We start from the raw sequence: 23,918 nt of genomic DNA on the forward strand, positions 1-23,918 counted from the left end.
GAATGCCCCTGAGTTCAATCTCTGGCACCACAAAAAGAAGAAAGAAAGGAAAGAGAGAAAGAAAGAAAGAAAGAAAGAAAGAAAGAAAGAAAGAGAGAGAAAGAGAGAAGGAAGGAAGGAAGGAAGGAAGGAAGGAAGGAAGGAAGGAAGGAAAGAAAGAAGAGTCAGGTGTGGTGGTTAATGCTAAGTAGCTGGGGCTGGCCTTGAATTTGTGATCCTCCAGTCTCAGCCTCCCAAATACTGGGATTACAAACGGGCACCACCACCCACACCTGGCTTCTATTTTATTTTTTATTGTGAAACAGGGTTTCATTATCAGATTCCTGAGACTGTCCTCAACCCTTCAATTCTCCTGTCTCGGGCTCCCAAGTCCTGGGATTACAGATGCACTACCACACCTGACTTTTTTTTATTCGTCCTTTGGGTCTCTCTGTTCTAAAGTTCCTGTTCTCCTTCCCTCTGCAGCAGAGCTGGTCTGAGGCTCTGGGACTTGTGGACCTCCGCTGTCCTAGAGAATCCGGATCCCAGGTGAGGGAGGTGACCTGGGGTGAGTCCCTCGGGCTGCACTGGAGGCCTCCTTCCTCACCCAGCTGTGAGAGGGAAAGTCCTCATTCCCACGGAGAGCTGGCCAGGCCTGCCCTTTGTTCCCCAGGGGTTGAGGCTTCGGGGGAGGCACCATCAGGGCGTTTGGTCCCACCCTGCGGCCAAGTCACCTGCTGGCACCTGCCCGCCCCTCTTGCTGGACAGGATACAGGGCGGGGTCCCTGGCACAGGGAGGGGGCGGGCTCCCCTGCGCCCTGCTGAGCCCCGCTCTGCCCGACCCCGCAGGAGCTGGCAACATGGCCTCACAGCCTGAGAAGAGGGTCGCCTCCTCTGTGTTCATCACCCTGGCTCCCCCGCGCCGCGACGTGGCCGTGTCGGAGGAAGTGCGGCAGGCGGCATGTGAGGCCCGGCGAGGCCGCCCTTGGGAGCCCCCTGCGCCCCTGAAGGCGCCCTCAGCAGCCAAGCCTGGCCCCTGGATGCCCCCTGGCAGGGCCGCAGCCTCTGTGCCAGCTGTACCCCCTCAGCTTTCCAATGGAGGTAAGAGGGTGACTTTGAGGGGCACCAGGGCAGCAACCTGGGGAGAAAAGGGCAGCCTCTGAGTGGTTCATTCATTCATTCATTCATTCATTCACTCAGAGGGTACGTACCTGTGCCTGGCAGACTCTGGAACCCCGCCTCCTGGGGACATTCTCACTCCTCCCTTTCTCAGCTGTGTGATGTTGGCGGCCACTTCAACCTGCTGTCCCGTGGTTTCCTAGTCTGCAAAATAGGAATAATGAACCCGGAGCAGTGATACACGCTTAGGAGGCTGAGGCAGGAGGATCGCAGTTCAAGGGCAGCCTGGGAAACTTAGCGACACCCTGTCACAAAATAAAATAAAAAGGCCTGAAGCCGGGCGTGGTGGTGCACGCTTGTCATCCCAGCATTCGGGAGGCTGAGACAGGAGGATCGCGGTTCGCTGACAGCCTCGGCTACTTAGTGAGACTCTGTTTCAAAATAAAAAATAGGGCTAGGGATATAGCTCGGAGGTAGAATGTCCCTGGGTTCCATCCCCAGTACCACACACACACAAAAAGAAGAATTAAAAAATAGGGCTGGGGATGTAACTTGGAGATAGAATGTCCTTACACACACACACACACACACACACACACACACACACACACACACAGCTCAGTAGTAGAGTGCTTGTGGATTCAATTACTAGTACCACAAAGAAAAGAAAAGAAAAGAAAAAATAGAGATAGTATCTTCTTCCCAGGGTAGTTGTGAGGATTATAAGGTTTTGTTTTGTTTTTTGCGGGTCTGGGGATGGAACCAGGGGCATTTGACCTCCGAGCTACACCCCCTGCCCAGTTTTTTATTCTTTATTTTGAAGCAGAGTCTCACTGAGTTGCAGAGGGCCTCACTAAGTAGCTGAGGCTGTCCACGAACCGTGATCCTCCAGTCTCAGCCTCCCAAATGTTGGGATTACAAGCGTGCGCCACCACATCTGGCTCCCCAGTCCTTTTTAAAAATTTTATTTATATTTATATTTTATTATATTTTATTTATATTTATATTTACATATATATTCATTTATATATATTTATATATAGTGGGGGGGTCTGGGGATGGAACCCAGGGACATTCGACCTACGAGCTATACCCTAGCGCTATTTTATTCTGTATTTTGAAATGGTCTCACTGAGTTGCAGAGGGCCTCACTAAGTAGCTGAGGCTGTCTGAGAACCGCGATGCTCCTCCCGTCTCAGCCTCCTGAATGCTGGGATCATAAGCGAGCAGGCACCGCCACGGCTAAAATGTATTTATTGAGGCAGAGTCTCACTAAACTACTCAGGCTGGCCTTGAACTTTTGATCCTCTTGAGTAGCTCAGACGACAGGCATAAGTCACTGTGCCCAGGTAGTTGTACGACCCCCCCCCCCCCAGTACTGGGGATTGAAACCAGGGGCATTCGACCTTTGAGCTACACCCCCTGCCAAGTTTTGTTTTATTTATTTATTTATTTATTTATTTATTTATTTATTTATTTATTATTGTGGTACTGGGGGTGGAACCCAGGGGCTTTCTACCTCCAGGCTACACTCCCAGACCTATTTTATACTTTATTTGGAAACAGGGTCTCACTAAGTTGCTGAGCGCCTCACTCAGTAGCTGAGGCTGGCTTCGAACCTGTGCGATCCTCCTGTCTCAGCCTCTCAAACTCTGGGATTGCAAGCGTGCGCTACCATGTCTGGCTTATTTTCTTATTTTATATTTTATTTTATTTATTTTATTTTATTTTATTTTATTTTATTTTATTTTATTTTATTTTATTGGTGGTACTGGAGATGGAACCCTTCTACCTCCGGCCTACACTCCCAGACCTATTTTATTTTTTTTATTTGGAAACAAGATCTCTTAAGCCAACAAGGCTGGCTTCGAACCTGTGTGATCCTCCTGTCTCTGCCTCCCAGGTGCAGGGATTACAAGCGTGAGCCACCATGCCCGACTTATTTTTTTATTTTTGGAACAGGACATTGCTAAGTTGCTAAGGCTGGCCTCAAACCTGCACTCCTCCTGTGCCAGCCTCCCAGTACCAGGATTACAGGGCTGCGCTACCGCGCCCAGCTCAAAACATGTAGACTTCCTAAACAGCTCTTCCCTTATTTGTGCGTGGCCTGAGCTGACCCCGTTGCCATGGTGCTTCTCTCCTCCCTGTCACTCCCGGGGGAGTATCAGCTGTTGGGTTGGGTAGGAGTGAGGAAGGGTGACAGCTCGGCGCCCTAGGACTGGGAATGGCGCTGTGTCCTGCAGAGAGACTGCTGGAGCATGAGGCACTGAGTGAGATTCTTTTTTTTTTTTTTTTTTTTGCAGTAGTAGGGATGGATCCCATGGTCATTCGAACTCCGAACTACACCCCCTGCCCTATTTTTTTTTTTTTTTTTTTTTGGTGGTACTGGGGGTGGAACCCAGAGGCTTTCTAACCCCGGGCTATACTCCCAGACCTTTTTTTTTTTTTTTTTTGGAAACAGGGTCTCACTAGGTTGCTGAGAGCCTCGCTAAGTAGCTGAGGCTGGCTTCAAACCCGTGCGATCCTCCTGTCTCAGCCTCCCAAGTGCGGGGATTACAAGCGTGTGCCACCATGCCCGGCCCCTATTTTTCGTTCTTTATTTTGAAACCGGGTCTTACTGAGTTACAGAGGCCTCACTAAGTAGCTAAGGCTGGCCTTGAACCGCCATCCTCCGGTCTCAGCCTCCTGAATACTGGGATTACAAGCGTGCACCACCACGCCTGCAAGACACTGAAGTTCTTAGTGTTCCCCAGGTACCTAGTCAGGCGTCCTGCAGGCCCAGAGCAAGGCTAGGGCAGCCCTGTCCATCTGTCACCAGACAGCGGTCGAAAGCGCCACACAGGTGTCCATGTGACCTGCTTCCTTTTTGTGGGGGAACCTGTGAGCTCTTCCTTGCTTCTTGGCCACCTGTCCCAAGGACAGCGCCTCTTCCAGCTGCTTTTCCTTCCAGGAGAACCAGGATACTGTTGGCCAGAATGCACATATCAGAGCTGGGCCTGCTGATGCACACCTGTAATCCCAGTATTGGGGAGGATTTCAGGTTGGAGGACATCCTCAGCAAGTAGTGAGACTCTCATCAACCTAGACAGACTCTGTTTCAAAATAAAAATAAAATAGGGCTGGGGTAAGCTGAGTGTGGTGGTGCACATTTGTAATCCCAGCATTCGGGAGGCTGAGACAGGAGGATCACAGTTCACAGACAGCCTCAGCTACTTAGTGGAGCCCTTTGCAACTCAGTGAGACCCTGTTTCAAAATAAAGAATAAAAAACAGGGCTGAAGGTGTAGCTCGGGGGTAGAAAGCCCCTGGGTTCCATCCTCAGTACTGCAAATAAATAAATAAATAAATAAATAAATAAATAAATAAATAAAAGGGCTGGGGTGTAGCTTAGAATGCCTCTGGGTTCAATCCCCAGTACCTTAAAAAAAATTTACACGTCAGGACATAAAGTACAATAAAAAAAAAATTATGCCGGGCGTGGTGGCACACGCTTGTAATCCCCGCGCTTGGGAGGCAGAGACAGGAGGATCGCGCAGGTTCAGAGCCAGCCTCAGCTACTTAGTGAGGCTCTCAGCAACTTAGTGAGACCCTGTTTCCAAATAAAGTATTAAATAGGTCTGGGAGTATAGCCTGGAGATAGGAAGTCCTTGGGTTCCATCTCCAGTACCCCAAAAAAGAGAACCTCGGGGTTCCCCTCTTGGCAGCTCTTGGCAAACAGTTTTGGCTTGAGTCTGCTGTGGCCGTGCCTGGGGACCCAGGGACCCTGTCCACTGCCCCAGGTCGTCTCCATGGCTGGACGCCATGTGATGCCCCATCCCTGCCAGCCTCAGACACCCACCCACATTTCTTTTTTCTTTTTCTTTTTCTCTTTTGGAATTAGGGATTGAACTCAGGGGTGTTCTACCTCCGAGCTATACCCTCAGCCCTATTTTATTCCTTTTTTTTGGGGGGGTACTGAAGATTGAACCCAGGGGTGTATTACCTCTGAGCTCGTCCCCAGCCTAATTTTATTCTTTCTTTCTTCCTTCTTTCCTTCCTTTATTTATTTATTTATTTATTTATTTATTAATTTATTGTGGTGCTGGGGATGGAACCCAGGGGCATTCTACCTCCGAGAGGCACCCCCAGCCCTATTTTTTTATTCTTTATTTTGAAACAGGGTCTCACTGAGTTGCAAAGGGCCTCACTAAGGCTGTCCACGACCCCAGATCCTCCTGTCTCAGCCTCCCAAGCACTGGAATTACAAGCGTGCGCCACCACGCCCAGCAGCTTATTCTTATATTTTAAAACAGGGTCTTGCTAGGTTGCCGAGGCAAGATTTAAACTTGTGACCCTCCTGTCTCAGCCCAACAACATTTCTCTAGCCCTGTCTCCTGGAGGAAATTCCCATGTCCCTGGTTACACACTGGTTACACACTCACCCGGGCTCAGGGCTTCCTGCTTATTCACAAGCTGACTTTATTTATTTTATTTTATTTTTTTGGTGGTACTGGGGTTCCTGGAAGCCCTTCTACCTCCGGTCTACACTCCCAGACCTATTTTTACTTTTTTATTTGGAAACGGGTCTCCTAAGCCAGCGCACGAGGCTGGCTTCAAACCTGCGCGATCCTCCTGTCTCTACCTCCCAAGTGCGGGGATTACAAGCTTGCGTCACCATGCCCGGCTTCATTTATTTGTTTGTTTGTTTGTTTATTGGTGGTACTGAGGTTACTGGAAGCCCATCTACCTCTGGGCTACACTCCCAGACCTATTTTATACTTTTTTATTTTTGGAAACAGGGTCTCTTAAGCCAACACAGCTGGCTTCGAACCTGCGCGATCCTCCTGTCTCCGCCTCCCAAGCACGGGGATTACAAGCGTGCACCACCACGCCCGGCTAACTTTTCTTTAAAACATGCTCCCATCCAAGTACTAACCAGGCCCGACCCTGCTTAGCATCTGAGATCAGGTGAGATCCGGCGCATTCAGGGTGGTCCGCAACTTAGTGAGACCCTGCTTCAAAATAAAGAATAAAAAATAGGGCAGGGGGATATCTCAGAGGTCAAATGCCCCTGGGTTCCATCCCCAGAAGACCCGCAAAAAAAAAGTTCTCCCTTCTCCTTCCCTTGGCCACCTGCACAGAATCCCCCTTGATTTTGGGGTGGGGGAGCTGCCCCTCCGGTATTGCTAACCCCCCTCCTTAGCCCATTGTCCTGGAAACCAAAGGCACCAGGGCCTGGGGCCTGGGAGAGGTCCCAGGTCTCTGCAGCCTCGAGCTGTGGTGATGTGGAACCTGACTCATGAGCTCATCCTGAGCCGGGTTCCCACACTCCGTCAGCCCCTGGCCCCATCGGCGTCACCGGGGCTTGTTCCAACACAGCTGGGCCCTGCCCCAGGTAGTTCTGACCCAGTTGGGCTGCGTGGGGCAAGAATTTGCATTTTTTATACCTTTCTAAGTAACACTGATTTTCTGATCTGGGGACCACATTTTGTGATTTTTTTTTTTTTTTTTTTTTTGAGACTGGGTCTCATTTGCCCGAGGCTGGCGTCCCACGTCTGGGCTGAAGCGATCCTTCTGCCTCAGCCTCCAGAGCAGGAGCGTGGGGACTAAGGTGCTACCCCGCCAGGATTTTTCTCTTCATTTATTTCTTTTTGCATTGCTGGGGATCACACTCTGGGCCCGGCACGTGCTGAGCAAGTGTTCTGGCACCGAACCACATCCCCGTCCCACCCCGCTGCCCCTCTAGGCCCTGGGGATATGGTTCAGTAGTAGAGCACTTGCCAAGCATGCAGAGGCCCTGCGTTTGATCCCAGCACCATTAAAAAAAAAAAAAAATTACTGGGTATGGTGACGCACACTTGTAATCCCAGTACTTGGGAGGCTGAGACAGGAGGATTGCAGGTTCACCACAGCCTCAGCTGCTTAGGCCCTTTGTAACCTAGTGAGACTTTGTTTCAAAAATAAAGAATAGCCCTGAGTGGTGTCACCTGCTTGTAATCCTGCACTTGGGAGGCTGAGACAGGAGGATCAACAGGAGGATTGCACAGGTTCAAGGCCGGCCTCAACTACTGAGTGAGGCTCTCAGCAACTTAGTGAGACCATGTTTCCAAATAAAATTATAAAATAGGTCTGCGAGTATAGCCCGGAGGTAGAAAAGCCCTTGGGTTCCATCCCCAGTACCACCAAAAAAAAAAAATAAATAAAAATAATAATAATAATAATAATAATAATAATAATAAAATAAAAAAGAAGGCTGGGGTATAGCTCAAGTAAAATTCCCCTGGGTTCCATCCCCAATACCACACACATTTTTTTTTTTTTTAGTGGAGCATAGTGGCACATGCCTGTAATCCCAGGACTTGGGAGGCTGAGACAGGAGGATTGTGGGTTTGAGGCCAGCCTTGGCTACTTAGTGAGGCTCTCAGCAACTTAGTGAGACCCTGTTTCCAAATAAAGTATAAAATAGGTCTGGGAGTATAGTCCGGAAGTAGAAAGCCTCTGAGTTCCACCCCCAGTACCACCAAAAAAAAAAAAAAAATTCTCCTCCCCCTCCCATTTTTTTTTTTTTTTTTTTTTTTTTTGTGGTACTGGGGCTTGAACCCAGGGGCATTCTGTCTCTGAGCTACACCTCAGCCCTTTCTTATTTTTTGTTTTGAAACAAGTTCTTGCTAGGCTGCGGAGAGTCGCTCTGTGTTGCTGAGTCTGGCCCTCAAACCTGTCTCATCCTTCTAAGTACTAGGATTACAGGCATGTGCCACCACCCCTGGCTTCTAAATCCTTCTTGGCTGGCTATTTTGAAATGTATGATTAATAATTGTCCACCGTAGTTCCCCTACAGTGCTCCGTAGTGTTAGGACTTTTTCCTGGCCCACTGCACCCCCATACTGATTGACCCCAGGTGTCCATTAATGAATGGAGAAGTGTTGTTCTAGCCCAAAGGGTTAGGCAGAAGCCGGGCGTGGTGGCGCACGCTTGTCATCCCAGCATTTGGGAGGCCGAGACAGGAGGATCGCGGTTCGCGGACAGCCTCAGCTACTTAGTGAGGCCCTCTGCGACTCAGTGAGACCCGGTTTCAAAAGAAAGAATAAAAAATCGGGCAGGGGGTGTTGCTCAGAGGTCAAATGCCCCTGGGTTCTATCCTCAGTACTGAAAAAGAAAAAAAAAAAAGAAAGAGTTAGGCAGGCGAGCCTTTGGGCTAGAATAGCTGCTCTCAAAGTGTCTGCGTGGAGAGCTGAGCAGAAATGCTTGGCGCCTGCCCCAGCCCTGTTGAGTCAGAACCCCTGGGGGTGGGGCAGCCGCCTGTGTTTGAACAAGCCCCCCCACAGGGGGGTTGTGGCTGTGTCATCTCCAGTCTCCAGGCCTGGGAGAAGGAAGGGCACATTCCTTTCATCCAGGGCTGGAGACTGAAGCCCAGGGAGGTTCCCAGGAATTCTCTGGGAGTGGGGCTGGAGGCCAGGTCTTTCGGCTCCAGGGCCTCTGGAACTTTCCATCTTTCCTGGCGTCTCTCCGGTAGGCTGAGGATCCCAGCCTGACCTGTGCCCAACTGATAGGAGGTAGGTGCAGTGCCCCCGTGCCCCCTTGCTTGCAGGGCCAGTACTCATGGCGCTCGCCCTGGACCAGCAGAGGACTTCCATGGGTGGTCACAGCCTCTCTCTAAGGCTTCTCTTTCGGCCCTCAGTCACCTCCTCCAGGGGAGCTGGGCCCATTATTGTTGGTGATGGTGGTGTGTGTGTGTGTGTGTGTGTGTGTGTGTGTGTGTGTGTTACTGGACATTTGCTCTCCGTTATACACCCCCAGCCTTTTTTGTATGTTGTGTTTTGTTTTGAAACAGTCTTGCTTGGTTACTGAGAGTCTCAATACATTGCTGAGTCTGTCCTCGAACCTGCAATCCTCTTGTCTCAGCCTCCCAAGTACTGGGCTTACAGGTGTATGTCACCATGCCTGCCTTCTGCAGCCATTTATTTACGTGTGTGTGTGTGTGTGTGTGTGTGTGTGTGTGTGTGTGTGGTACTGGGGATTAAACCCAAGAGCATTCTACCTCTGAGCTATGTCCCCAGCCCTATTTTTATTTTGAAACAGGGTCTAGAGCCAAGTGTGGTGGCGCACACCTATAATCCCAGCATTTGGGAGGCTGAGACTGGATTACAGTTAGCGGACAGCCTTAGCTACTTAGTGAGGCCCTCCACAACTTAGTGAGACCCTGTTTCAAAATAAAGAATATAAGCTGGGCATGGTGGCACACGCTTGTAATCCCAGCATTTGGGAGGCTGAGCCCGGAGGATCACGGTTCTCAGACAGCCTCAGCTACTTAGTGAGGCCCTCTGCAACTCAGTGAGACCTGGTTTCAAAATAAAGCAAAAAAAAAAAAAAAGGCAGGGGGTGTATCTCGGAGGTCAAATGCCTGTGGGTTCCATCCCCAAACCCGCAAAAAAAAAAAAAAAAAAGAATAAAAAAAAATAGGTCAGGGGGGTATAGCTTGGAGGTCAAATGCCCCTGAGTTCCATCACCAGACCCACAAAAAAAAAAAAAAAAAAAAAAAAAAATTAGGGCAGGGGGTGTAGCTCGGAGGTCAAATGCCCATGGGTTCCATCCCAGTACAGAAAGAAAGAAAGAAAGAAAGAAAGAAAGAAAGAAAGAAAGAAAGAAAGAAAGAGGATCTCAGGTTGCTGAGAGCCTCAGTGCTTGCTGAGGCTGCCCTCCAATCTGTGATTCTCCCATCTCAGCCTCCCAAGTACTGTCCAAGGTCCCATCCTGTGTGCTGGGTCTGTTCCTCTGTGTCCTGCGTCCCTTTCAGTTTGCCCCTCCATCTCCTAAACCTTCGCGGCTGTGCAGGCCCCACACTGCCGGGCAGGCTTGCCGCACCACTGTCCTCTAAGCCCTGGTGGCGACTCGCTGTACCTCATTCCCGGCCGCCCTCCCCGCGGCCCCAAGGGGTTGATGTCTGTTTTCCAGCTGAGCAACATAAGACTCAGAGAGGTTAAAGTCTCCGGCCTAAAGACCCGCACGTGGGTGGCAGAGTCTAGGTGACCCCGTCCTGGGCCTCAGCCACCTGCCTTTCCGCCTTCTGGGGAGGTAGTCGCCTCCTTTGGCCACCTGCGGGGACTCTGACCACCCCGCTCCCCTTCTGCTTGCAGGATGCTCTCCGCCTCCCCCCGCCCTGGATGGTGAGGACGCACTTGCTGACCTGGACCTCCTCCCGCCCCCTCCGCCACCCCCTCCCGTGTACCTGGCCCCTCCTGATGAAGAGAGCCCTGTCCAGGGGGGGGCGTCACTCATTTCCGACTTGGAGCAGCTGCACCTGCCCCCTCCGCCACCCCTGCCACAGGTACTGCCAGCCTGCCACCCACTCCCTGGCCTGGGTTTAGAGAGTGTAGACCTCCGCTTTGCCAGGATTATAAGATCCCTCTTCTTGAGGCAGCCTCTCTTCAAAGCTCTTCAAACTCCCTAGCAGGCTGGTAAAATAATCTAAAATTGCCGGGCGTGGTGGCACACATTTGTAATCCTAGCATTTGGGAGGCTGAGACTGGAGGATCCCAGTTCGCGGACAGCCTCAGCTACTTAGTGAGTCCCTCTGCAACTCAGCGAGACCCTGTTTCAAAATAAAGAATAAAAAATCGAGTTGGGGGTGTCTCAGGTAGAATGCCCCTGGATTCAATCCCCACCACACACACACACACACACACACACACACACACACAGTTTAGATTTTTCAAGATTCGGGGGGGGGGGGCACGTCCTCTCAGGCACCTCCCTCCTCCCCATGGGGACGCGTCCCTGCATCTAACCTAAATCGCTCGTGCTGCATAGGAAGGCCTCTGCTTCTGGCCCTCACAGAGACCACCGTGGACATGGCCGGGTCCCAAGCCAAGGGCTGAATTTGCCCCAGCCCAGCGCCCCAGGGACACTCGTTCCAGGGGACTCCTTAGGAGCAGGAGTAGCTTTGACTGGCGGGGGGAGACCGGAGCTGGGGCCGGGAGCACACCCCGGCGGGCTGGTGGGTCTCCTGGAGGGTCTCCTGGATGGCTCCTCTCCTGTCGCCCCTGCCTCTCCACAGGCCCTGGAGGAAGGAAGCCCAGTGCAGCCTCGGCCCAGTCACCCCCGACCCTCCACGGAGGAGCTGCCGCCCCCCGCAGAAGAGCCTCCAAGCCTTCCCGAGAGAGAGATGTCCACAGGTATGTTCATGGCAGGGCGCCCGGGCCCCTCCGTGTCCAGCGTGGGCTTCCAGGTGAGGACCCGAAGGCAGCGGCCCCCCACCCCCACCCCGGAGCCACGTCACCACAATGGGCTCCGTAGTTAGGCATTAATTTATTGTTTGTGGGGTGTGTGTGTGTGTTTCTGGGATCGAATCCAAGACATTCTACCTCTGAGCTCCCCACCCCAACCCCTTTTTATTTTTTATTTTGAAACAGCGTCTCGCTAAGTTGCTGAGGCTGGTTTGGAGTCTGTGGTCCTCCTGTCTCAGCCTCCCTAATGCTGGGGTTACAAGCGTGCGCCACCACGCCCGCCTTATTATTATGATTATTAATACTGGGGTTTGAACCCAGGGACATACTACTTCTGAACTACATCCCCAGCCCTATTTTTTTTTATTTTGTCGTGTGTGTGTGTGTGTGTGTGTGTGTGTGTGTGTGTATGGTACTAGGGATGGAACCCAAGAGCATTCTACCTCTGAACTACAATCTCAGCCTTATTTTATTTTTATTTTGAAACAGGGTCTCACTAGCTTGATGAGATTCTCATTTTCACTACTAGCTGAGGCTGTCCTCAAACCTCCAATCCTCTTTCTCAGCCTCCCAAGTACTAGGATTACAAGCATGTACCACCACATTTGGCTCTGTCCTTTATTTTGAAACAGGGTCTTGCTAAATTGCTCAGGGCCTCACTAAGTTGCTGAGGCTGGTCTTGAACCTGCAGTCTTCCCGTCTCAGCCTCCCTGGTCTCCCTGGTGCTGGGCGTGTGTGCCACCATGCCTGGCACTTGGTTTTGTTTTTTTTTTTTTTTCAGTACTGGGGATGGAACCCAGGGGCATTCAACCTTCAAGCTATACCCCCCAGACTCATTTTTTTTTTATTTTTGAAACAGGGTCTCACTGAGTTGCAAAGAGCCTCACTAAGTAGCTGGAGCTGGCCGCAAACTCAGATCCTCCTGTCTCAGCCTCCTAAATGCTAGGATTACAAGCGTGCATCACCACAGCTGGCTCGCGCCTGGCTCTTATGTATCGCAAGGACTGGTACCTCATGGGAACAGGTAGCTTCTTAGCCTTTTTGATAGCTGCATAGCACTCCTTAGTAGGGATACACCCATGAAGCCCTGACCCAGCTGCCTGCCTGTGAGCTCTTAGGTGGCTACTTGCCGTAACAGAGCCACTGACTCACCCTGCATGTCAAGCATTTTGCCCATGTGCAAATTTTTCTAAGATAAATTCTTAGAAGAGGAAGAACTGTGGTCAACGGGTAGGTGTATTTGTAATTTTAGTATTTTTGCCAAATTGCCCTCATCAGTCATCCCAGCCTGCCTGCCCACGCGCAGGTCCGAGCCGGGGGCCCCGCGGCCTTCACCGACCATGTTACTAATCTAATCCAGCTGTGACTTGCCCACCGCTGGGGGTGGGAGCGGCGCTGCCCGGGCACTGAGGACATGGCGTCAGCAGTGCAGAGCCCCCTCCCCGCCAGGTGGGAGGCTCAGTCTCCGGCAGGAGTTGCACATATTTCTTCAAGCGCATCATTTCTCTCTCTTTTTTTTTCTCCTTTTGCAGTTCTGGGACAGAACCCAGAGCTCAACACCTGCTAAGCAAGTGCCCCACCCCTGAGCTGCGCCGCAGCCAATCGCTTGTCTTTTCGTATGTGGCGGGGGGGGGGGGCTGGGGATTGAACCCAGAGGGTCTCTACCTCTGAGCTACACCCCCAGCCCTTTTTATTTATTTATTTGTTCTTTTGGAAACAGGGTCTCGCTAGGTGGCTGAGAGCCTCACACGTTGCCGAGGCTGGCTTTGAACCTGCGCTTCTGTCTCAGCCTCTCAAGTACTGGGATTATAGGCATGCACCCCCATGCCCGGCTCCGTCACTTGTCTTTTGACTTCCGGTGGGATCTGTCATCCATAAAAATCAGATTTTTATGGAGTTGAATATATTAACCTTTTCTGACTTATGGATTGTGTGTGTCTGTGTGTGTGTGCGCGACACTGGGGATTGAACCCAGGGGCATTCTACCTCTGAGCTAAACCCCCAACCCTATTTTATTTTTTATTTTTTATTGGTGCATTATATTCAGACATCATATTGGGGTAAAAAAAAAAAAACTTGTGTGTACATACATGTGCACATCACCGATTTAACCCCTACCCAACTCCCACCCCATTCCCTCCCCGTCCCTCCTTCCTTTGCTTGGCTTAGTGGTTGACTTCGATATGTTTAAGTACTTGATGTGTTTTAGAGATTTTTCTTCTTCCCTCCTCCTTTCTCCTCCTTTAGGTTGTCTTGTTTGCTCCTCTATGGGATTTTCTTTTTCATCTAGAGTTCTTCCTATGACCCATTTCTCCCTAGCTTTCACATATTAGGGAAAGCATCTGATTCCTTATTTTTTGTGACTGACTAATCTCACTTAGCATAATGTCCTCCAGTTCCATCCATTTCCCTGAAAATGATGTCATTGAGTTTTTTTTAATGGCTGAGTAAAATTCCACTGTGTACATATCCCACAGTTTCGTAATCCATTCATCTGGTTTTTTTTTTGTTTTTGTTTTTGTTTTTTTTTTTTTGTGGGTCTGGGGGTGGAACCCAGGGGCATTTGACCTCCGAGCTACACCCCCTGCCCTATTTTTTATTCTTTATTTTGAAACCGGGTCTCACTGAGTTGCGGAGGGCCTCACTAAGTAGCTGAGGCTGTCCCCGAACCACGATCCTCTGGTCTCAGCCTCCCGAATGCTGGGATTACAAGCGTGCACCACCACGCCCGGCTTTCCATTCATCTGTTGATGGACATCTTGGCTGGTTCCATAGTTTGGCTATGGTGAATTGTCCCCCAGCCCTGTTTTACTTTTATTTTGAAACAGGGTCTCGCTAGATTGATGAGTCTCACTGTTTGCTGAGGTTATCCTTGAGCCTGTGATCCTCCTGTGTCAGCCTTCTAAGTACTGGGATTACCGGCATATACCATCATACCTGGCTGAGGCTATATTTCAGAATAAAAACTAAGCTGGGTGTGGTGGTGCACGCTTGTAATCCCGGTACTTGGGATGCGAAGAGAGTAGGATCGCAGGTTCAAAGCCAGTCTTGGCAACTTCTGAGGCCCTCCGCAACTCAGTGAGACCCTGTTTCAAAATAAAGAATAACATAGGGCTGGAAGTGTAGCTCAGAGGTAGAATGCCCCTGAGTTAAAATCTCGGTACCACAAAAATGAATAAATAAAATAAAAAGGCCTGGGTGTTTAGCTCAGAGATAGACAGCACCTGGTCCAATCCCCAGTACCATAAAAAATAAAAAAAGCCATTTTAACACTCTTTTTTTTTTTTTTTTTTTTTTTTGGTATTGGGGATGGAACCCAGGGACCTTCTGCCTCTGAGCTACGCCCTCAGCCTTATTCTTTTGTTCTTTATTTTGAAACAGGGTCTCCCTGAGTTGCGGAGGGCCTCACTAAGTAGTAGCTGAGGCTGTCCCTGAACCTCAATCCTCCTGTCTCAGCCTCCCAAATGCTGGGATTTTAAGCGTGCGCCACCACGCCTGGCTCTAACATTCCTCTCGACCCTGGCTATTTGTCAGATTAGCAAGCCCTGGGGGGTTCAGGGCATCCAAGAATGTTCTGGGTGGTGACTGGTGCTGTCTTCCTGGGGTAGTGACAGCGTGTCTCCCCTTCCCCAGACATCTGCGCCTTCTGCCACAAGACTGTGTCCCCCCGAGAGCTGGCTGTGGAGGCCATGAAGCGGCAGTACCACGCCCAGTGCTTCACCTGCCGCACCTGCCGCCGCCAGCTGGCCGGCCAGAGCTTCTACCAGAAGGATGGGCGCCCCCTCTGCGAGCCGTGCTACCAGGTACCCTCTGAGGCAAGCCTCCGGAGCCAGGCACTGAGCCAGGGACAGGAGGCCTCAGGGTACTCCTCACAAACCCTGGGAGGCAGGCCCCACCCACCCATCCCACAGATGGGGAGGGGGAGGAGCTCAGCCACGGGGGATTCATTTCCTGTAGCTGCGACCATGTGTTCGTCAGCTTTTTATTGCTATAACAAAGTATATGAGATAAATACCTTACACAAAGAAGAGGTTTCCTTTTTTTTTGTTTGTGTCTGGTACCTGGGATGGAACCCAAGGGGATTCTACCTTCTAGCTACACCCCTGGCCCTATTTTATTTTGGTGGTACTGGGGTTCCTGGAAGCCCTTCTACCTCCGGGCTACACTCCCAGACCTATTTTATATTTCTATTTGGAAACAGGGTCTCCTAAACCAGCGCGGCTGGCTTCAAACCTGCACGATCCTCCTGTCTCTGCCTCCCAAGCGCGAGGATTACAAGCGTGCCCACCACGCCCGGCTTATTCTTTATTTTGAAATAGGGTCTCAGTAAGTTGCTGAGAGCCTCACTAAGTAGCTGGGGGTGGCTTTGAAAGGAGGCCCAGAAAGGAGGCGTGTCTTTTGACTCACAGTTCTGGAGGTTCCTGGCCGTGGTCAGTTGGCCTCACTGCTCTGGGCCTGGGGCCAGCAGCACATTGTGTCAGGAGTATGCGGCAGGCCGGAAAGCAAGAGAGACGGGGTCCCACAGTCCCCTCAAGGGCGCCCGCGAGGCCCTGCCTCTCATGACTCCAGTCTGGGGACCGAGCCTGCTGCACGAGGGGCGTTTAACGTCCAAACCGTAGCATATAACAGATTGTTGAGCTGAGTGTGTAAGCTCGGTGGCACAGTGCTTGCCTGCCATGCCCTAGGCCCTGGGTTCCACCCCCAGCACCATACCGCGCGCGCGCGCACACACACACACACACACACACACACTCTGCCACGCCTGGTGGCTTTGAGGAGCACACATTACTAGAGGGGCAGTGGAAGGAGGCTCAGGGCAGAACCCATTTCCTTGGCTCTTCTGGTTTCCCTGGCTCCTTCTGCCCAAAGCCTGTGCCATCAGCCAGTCATGGTGACAGACAGACACCTGCAATCCCAGTGCTTGGGAGGCTGAGGTTGAGATGGGAGGAGCATGGATTTAAGACTAGTTTCAAAAACTTAGACCTTCAGCAATTGAAAAACAAAATTAAAAGGTGTAGCTTGGAGGTAGAGTGGCCCTGGGTTCGATCCCCAGTACCAGAAAATACAAAAATTAAAATTAAAAAAAAAGCAGTATTCCTCGCTGTACGCAGAGGGTTGGAAGGACTGGGTGCCATGTGCAGGGCACATGTAGCAACATGTGCAGGTGTTGGGATCGTGGTTACAGGCTGATCTTGTGTCTCCTGCACTGCTGGCTCCTGAGCCCCCGTGGGTGGCCGGCCAGAGCACCCCATGGTGTGGGCAGGGGATGTCCATGCGCGGCACTGAGGCAGTGACCCTCTGTCCCAGGACACCCTGGAGAAGTGTGGCAAGTGCGGAGAGGTGGTCCGGGACCACATCATCAGAGCCCTGGGCCAGGCCTTCCACCCCGCCTGCTTCACCTGTGTGACCTGCGCCCGGTGCATCGGGGACGAGAGCTTTGCCCTGGACAACCAGAACCAGGTGCACTGCCTGGACGACTTCTACCGGTAGGAGGGGGTCCCTTCCTCTGTGCGGCCGGGGGCAGGGTGGGGTGGGGCAGGAGGAGCGCCAGCTGGGGCGCTGCGGTATGCACTGCCCTCTGCGGTCCTGCCCAGAGGAGCCTCAGGTTCCGCACCACACACACCTGCACTGCGTGAACCAGTCACTGGGGCATCCATCCAGTCATCCCGTCGCCGGGCACGGTGGTGCACCTGCAATCCCAGTACTTGGGTGGCTGACACAGGAGGATCTCAGGATCAGGGCCAGCCTCAGTTACTTAGGGAGGCCCTCTGCAACTTAGTGAGATTGTTTCCAAGGGGGGGGATAAAATAGGACGGGGGTAAAGATAGGCGCTAGAATGCCCTTGGGTTAAATTTAAAAAAATTTTTTTTTTTTTTTTTGCTTTCAGAGGGGTATGACTCAGGGGTCCATTTTACTAAACTGTGGAGACTGAGGTACATAGCAACCAGTACCCAGACGCCCTGTGCTGGTCAGCACTGAAGCTTGCTTGACCTCAAAGTCTGACTTCAGAGCCTGGCTGGGGGGGTGGGGGGGCTCAATCCACGGGGCCTCCCCTGAGAGCTCCCCTGGGAGCGGGACCCAAACAATAGGGACAGAGATACCCGTGAGACTCGGTCAGCCTTCAGTTGCTTGCTGGCTGAGCCGAGCAGCAGAGGTGGCTATTTGAAAAGAAAGGAAAGAGAAAAAAGCAATGATCTATAATAAAAAACAAATGAGCCCACCCCCAACCCAGGCCCACCGAGGGAGCGAGCGGCTTCTCAGCTCAGAATAATCCCCCTCTCTTCTTTACCTCCACCTAATTACACCCTGGGAAGTGAGATCTAATTACGCAGATTTTTTTCCCCCTTGCTTCCTCGGGAAGGAAGACATCTGTGCTCACAGCCCCCCGGGGCAGCCCCCATCCCCGCAGTGGGGGAAGCCGAGCCAGCCCCGGGTCTGCAGCCTCATTTTAGGGGCAGTCAGGGTGAACACCTCCTGTGTGGCTTCCTTCCCTCCAGGAAATTCGCCCCCATATGTAGCATCTGTAAGAATCCCATCATCCCCCGGGACGGGAAGGATGCCTTCAAAATCGAATGCATGGGAAGAAACTTCCATGAAAACTGCTACAGATGCGAGGTGAGTGGGGCGGCGCCCACCTAGCCCCGGTGGGTGCGTGGAGCCCGGCTGGGTCCGGGACACATGCGCAGGACAGGCTGCTCGCTCGGCTGCTCTGCGCGCCGTGCAAAAGCCGAAAGGAAAAATGGATACAGTCCAGCTTGGTGGTACACACCTGGGAGGCTGAGACAGAAGGTTGGAGACCAGCTCCAGTAATGTAGCAAGACTCTCACCAAGCTAGTGAAACCCTATTTCAAAAAATTAATAATAATAATAATAATAATAATAATAATAATAAGAGCCTGGCGTGGTGGCGCATGCTTGTAATTCTAGCATTTGGGAGGCTGAGACAAGGAGGATCACGGTTTGCGGACAGCCTCAGCTACTTAGTGAGGCCCTTTGCAACTCAGTGAGACCCGTTTCAAAATAAAGAATAAAAAATAGGGCTGGGAGCCGGGCGTGGTGGCGCACGCTTGTAATTCCCGCGCTTGGGAGGCAGAGACAGGAGGATCGCACAGGTTCGAAGCCAGCCGCGCTGGCTTAAGAGACCCTGTTTCGAAATTTTAAAAAAAGTATAAAAATAGGTCTGGGAGTGTAGCCCGGAGATAGAAGGGTTTCCAGGAACCCCAGTACCACCAAAATATATATATATATATATATATATATATATATATATATATATATATATATATATATATGGCTGGAAAGCCGGGCGTGGTGGCTTACACTTGTAATTGTAATCCCAGCATTCGAGAGGCTGAGACCGTAGGATCGCGGTGCACAGACAGCCTCAGCTACTTAGCGAGGCCCTCTGCAACTCAGTGAGACCCTGTTTCAATATAAAGAATAAAAACAGGGCAGAGGGTATAGCTCGAAGGTTGGATGCCCCTGGGTTCCATCCCCAGATCCTCAACAACAACAACAACAACAAAATAGGGCTGGGGGTGTAGCTTGGAGGTAGAATGCCCCTGGGTTCTATCCCCAGTACCACAAAAAAAAAAAAAAAAAAAAAAGAAAGAAAGAGAAAGAAGGAAAGAAAGAAAGAAAGAACACTACCACACCCAGCCCCAGTTTTGTTTTTTTGTTTTTTTTAAAAACAGCCTTGCCAGGCATGGTGCACACTTGTAATCTCTGTGCTTGGGAGGCTGAGACAGGAGGATCGCGCAGGTTCGAAGCCAGCCTCAGCTACTTAGTGAGGCTCTCAGCAACTTAGTGAGACCCTGTTTCCAAATAAAGTATAAAATAGGTCTGGGAGTGTAGCCGGGAGGTAGAAAAGCCCCTGGGTTCCAACAAAAACAAACAAACAAAACAGGGCCTTGCTAGGTAGCTGAGACTCTCACTAAATTCTTGAGACTGGCTTCAAACCTGCAATCCTCCTTTCTCAGCCTCCCCTGTATTGGGATTATAGATGTGCACATGCCCAGCCCCACAGTTGCTTTTAAATCTCTCATGCCACCATCTGGAAATTCTGTGCGTGTGTGTGCGTGTGCGTGTGTGTGCGTGTGCGTGTGTGTGTGTGTGTGTGTGTGTGTGTGTGTCTGGGGATGGAACCCAGGGGCATTTACCTCTGAGCTACACCCCTTGCCCTATTTTTTATTCTTTATTTTGCAACAGGGTCTCACTGAGTTGCAGAGGGCCTCACTAAGTAGCTGAGGCTGTCCGCGAACCTGCGATCCTCCTGTCTCAGCCTCCGAAATGCAGGGATTACAAGTGTGCACCACCACGCTCGGTGAAAGGTGGCAGTTTTTATGGGCGTCGCCTAAGTGAGGAGTCCCAGGGTAAAACTCCCAAGTGAGTAATTCCAAACATTTATTCACTCACATTTATTTAAGTAGATAAGTGGGAGCCGTGTGCCGTTGCGCACACTTGTAATCCCAGCATTCAGGAGGCTGAGACCAGAGGGTCGTGGTTCGCGGACAGCCTCAGCTACTTAGTGAGTCCCTCCTCAACTCAGTGAGACCCTGTTGCAAAATAAAGAATAAAAAAATAGAGCTAGGGGTGTAGCTCGAAGGTCGAATGCCCCTGGGTTCCATCCCCAGTACCGCAAAGATAAAAGTAAGTAAATAAGTAATAGTAGCTCAGAGATAGGATGCCCCTGGGTTCAATCTCCAGTACCACCAAATATAAAATAAAATAAAGTAAAATAAAATAAAATAAAATGGATTGATGTTGTCGCCCAGAGATAGAGCACCCCTGGTTTCAACCCCTAGGATAGGGGCCGGGCGTGGTGCCCTACGCTTTAATCCCTGCGCTTGGGAGGCAGAGGGAGGAGGCGCATGTTCGAAGCCAGCCACGTGCTCTGGCTTAGGAGACCCTGTTTCCAAATAAAAAAGTATAAAAATAGGTCTGGGAGTGTAGCCCAGAGGTAGAAGGGTTTCCAGGAACTCCAGTACCACCAAAAAAAAAAAAAAAAAATCTCTAGGATAGATGGCAGGAAGGAGGAAAGGAAGGAGAGAGAAAGAAAAGAAGGAAACCAGTCTCTTTTCATGGTGGGTGTTGGGAACTGGAGAAAAGGTAATAAAGGGCTTCAGCGGTTGTCCTGTTCCTGTTGGTGAGAGTTCAAGGTCCAGCTGATACTGTATCTTGAAAGACCAACAATGAGGCTCTAGTGCTGTTAGCACCTGGCAAGTCCCTGGTTCAGGGCGAGCAGGTCCCTCTGCGCTGGCGAGGGAGCAGGAACGCCCGCCCTGCTGTGCCTGGCTGCGGAGAAGGCGGAATCTGGACTCTGGCAGTGACTTGTCAGAAGGCTCGACACTATGCACAGCCTGGCTGGCTTCATGGCCCTTCATATTTATTTATTTACTTATTTACTTATTTATTTATTGGTGGTACTGGGATTCCTGGAAACCCTTCTACCTCCGGGCTACACTCCCAGACCTATTTTTATATTTTTTATTTGGAAACAGGGTCTCCTAAGCCAGCGCGCACGGCTGGCTTCGAACCTGCGCGATCCTTTTGTCTCCGCCTCCCCAAGCGCGGGGATTACAAGCGTGCGCCACCACGCCCGCCTCGTATTAATTTTTTTTATTTGTGAATTTTGTGTGTGGGGGTACTAGAGTTGGAACCAGGGGCATTCTGCCTCTGAGCTACACCCCCAGCCCTATTTTATTCTTAAGTTTGAAACAGCGTCTAAGTTGCTGAAGGTCTCACTAAGTTGCTGAGGCTGTCTGGGAACCTCCCATCCTTCTGTCTCAGCCTCTCAAGTCCTGGGATTACAGGCATGTACCACCACACCCAGTGACCCTTATTATTAACATTGGGCAGGTGACTTTTATACATGGGTAGTGGTTTTCAGTTAATGCCTTCATACATATGGCCGTACTGAACCCTAGTGCCACTCTCTGGAGGTGATAGGCATCGCCCCCATTTAGCTTTGTCGCTTAATGTTCTCACAACACCAAACAAATGACCCTGGTGAAAGAGAAACTGGGATTCAGAACCCAGTTTCCACTACACCCCAGTGTAGTTGCAGGGAAGCGCCACATGAGGGCGCCCTGCCCTCCTGGCCCTGCTGCCCTGCAGTCAGCGGATCTGGTCCCTGCTGGGTCAGGTTGGCCACCTGAGCCCCAGTCTGCCTGGGGATCCAGCCCCGTTGACTAGGTCAGTGCAGTTTTTTTTTTTTTTTTTTTTTTTTTTTTTTTTTTTTTGGTGGTACTAGGGGTGGAACCCAGGGGCCTTCTACCTCTGGGCTATACTCCCAGACCTATTTTATATTTTTATTTGGAAACAGGGTCTCACTAAGTTGCTGAGAGCCTCAGTAGGTAGCTGAGGCTGGCTTCGAACCCGCGCGATCCTCCTGTCTCGGCCTCCCAAGCGCGGGGATTACAAGCGAGCGCCACCACACCCGGCTTGGTCAGTGCAGCTTTCACAGGGGGCTAGCCGAGCCCTAGACCAGGCCTCCGGACATGAATGGTTCCCACCAATATCCCAGCAGGAGTCCAGGTGAGGCTCAGGCAAGTGTGAGCCTGGAGCCAAACGGCAAACTGGGCAGAATTTGGACCCCAGATCCCCTCCTGCTCACTCTGAAATCCCATAGTGATTTGAAAAATTATAAGTATTAGTAGCTGGGCGTGGTGGCGCACGCTTGTAATCCCAGCATTTGGGAGGCTGAGACTGGAGGATCGCGGTTCGCAGACAGCCTCAGCTACTTAGTGAGGCCCTCTGCAATTCAAAATAAAGAATAAAAAATAAGGCAGGAGGTATAGCTCAGAGGTCGAATGCCCCCTGGGTTCCATCCCTAGACCTGCAAAAAAAAAAAAAAAATTATAAGTATTAGTACTTGGAAAGCAGGGACAGGAGGATCACAGGTTCAGGGACCGCGTCTGCAACTTAGGCCCTCAACTTAGTGAGACCCTGTTTCAAAATAAAACATAAAGTCGGGCTGGGTGTAGTGGCGCTCACTTGTAATCCCAGCATTAGGGAGGCTGAGACAGGAGGATCGCGGTTCGAGGACAGCTACAGCTACTTAGTGAAGCCCTTTGCAACTCAGCGAGACCCTGTTTCAAAATAAAGAATAAAAGGCCAGGCGTGGTATCACACGCTTGTAATCCCTGTGCTTGGGAGGCTGAGACAGGAGGATCACACAGGTTCTAAGTCAGCCTCAGCAACTTAGTGAGACCCTGTTTCCAAATAAAGTATAAAATAGGTCTGGGAGTATAGCCCGGAGGTAGAAAGCCTCTGGGTTCCACCCCCAGTACCACAAAAAAAAAAGAATAAAAAAAAAAAGAATAAAAATATAAGAATAAAAAATAGGGCTGAGAGCCGGGTGTGGTGGCACATGCTTGTAATCCCAGTATTCAGGAGGCTGAGACCAGAGGATTGCAATTTACAGACTGCTTCAGCTACTTAGCGGGGGGGCCTTTGCAATTCAGCAAAACCCTGTTTGAAAATAAAGGAGAAGCCGGGTGTGGTGGTGCACGTTTGTAATCTCTGAGCTTGGGAGGCTAAAACAGGAGGATCGCACAGGTTCAAAGCCAGCCTCAGCTACTTAGTGAGGCTCTCAGCAACTTAGTGAGACCCTGTTTCCAAATAGAATATAACATAGGTCTGGGAGTATAGCCCAGAGAGAGAGCCCCTGGGTTCCACCCCCATACCTAAAAAAAAAAAAACCCACAAAACTAAAAATAAAGAGAGAAAGAAAGAAAGAAAGAAGGAAGGAAAGGGAAAGGGAAAGAGAGAGAGAGAGGCTGGGCTGGGCTGTAGCTTGGGTGTAGAATGCCCCTGGGTTCAACCCTCCATACAAAAAAAAGAAAAAATTAAAGGCATTGTTTGCAGCAGCAGGACAAAGCAAAGCAGAGCAGAGAAAATCGATGTGGCCTCCCAGCCCCAGAACCAGCTGAGACCTGGGGTGGGGCCGGGCCCTCTCTAGACCTCAGTTTCCCCTCCTGAACAATGTGGGGCCGGACGGGGTGTGGCCAGGCTGGGCTGGGGGTCTGGTGCTGAGCAGGGCTCCTGCCTCCCGCACTTCAGTTCCAAGGAGGGCGGCGGGGTTTTCAGGGAGCCCCAACTTTCCACAGCCCCCTCCGCCCTCCTCACAGCGACCCGGATGGGTCAGTGTCTGGCCTCTCAGAGTCCTTAGGGAGGGCTGGCATTCCTTTGGTGTTTCCCAGATCCCCAAAGCCCCGCCCCTGGGCAGGCGCCGCCTGGCCGGGGCCTGGGGACATGGTGCCTTTGCCTCCCCAGGACTGCAGCATCCTCCTGTCCGTGGAGCCCACCGACCAAGGCTGCTACCCGCTCAACGACCGTCTCTTCTGCAAGCCGTGCCACGTGAAGCGGAGCGCCGCCGGGTGCTGCTGAGCGCCGCGGGCCCCGCCCTGACTCGGTTTCCCCTCCTGACCTGCTCGTGCTCACCTTTCTTGTGAGCTTCATGGGGACAAACGGGCAGCTCAGCCCAGTGTGTCTGGGGTGCAGGAGCGGAGCCCCCCCAGGCCTGGCCTCCTCCCAGCTCAGAGGTGGCTGCAGGCGCACAGCCCCCAGACTTGCAACTTCTCCTCTTCCTCCCACCGGGCACGGGAAGGCTCCTTGC

General features: G+C 51.3%; 1 protein-coding gene across 3 annotated transcripts; it reads left to right on the plus strand.

Moving 5' to 3' along the window:
- Positions 1-839: 839 nt before the first annotated feature.
- On the plus strand, positions 840-23,689 carry FBLIM1 (filamin binding LIM protein 1; the record flags this gene model as incomplete). Of its 3 annotated transcripts, none has more annotated exons than XM_080691157.1 (7): positions 840-1,080; positions 10,211-10,401; positions 11,131-11,248; positions 14,933-15,102; positions 16,607-16,785; positions 17,797-17,914; positions 23,576-23,689. In XM_080691157.1, 7 exons carry the CDS (start codon positions 840-842, stop codon positions 23,687-23,689), a joined length of 1,131 nt encoding a protein of 376 aa, XP_080547283.1. The 3 variants fall into 3 exon arrangements, with proteins under 3 accessions (XP_080547283.1, XP_080547284.1, XP_080547285.1); XM_080691158.1 differs by having other exon boundaries at positions 17,818-17,914; XM_080691159.1 differs by lacking the exons at positions 10,211-10,401; positions 11,131-11,248.
- Positions 23,690-23,918: the final 229 nt, after the last annotated feature.

Source organism: Muscardinus avellanarius (assembly GCF_963383645.1).
Source record: "Muscardinus avellanarius genome assembly, chromosome: 3".
NCBI lineage: Eukaryota > Metazoa > Chordata > Mammalia > Rodentia > Gliridae > Muscardinus > Muscardinus avellanarius.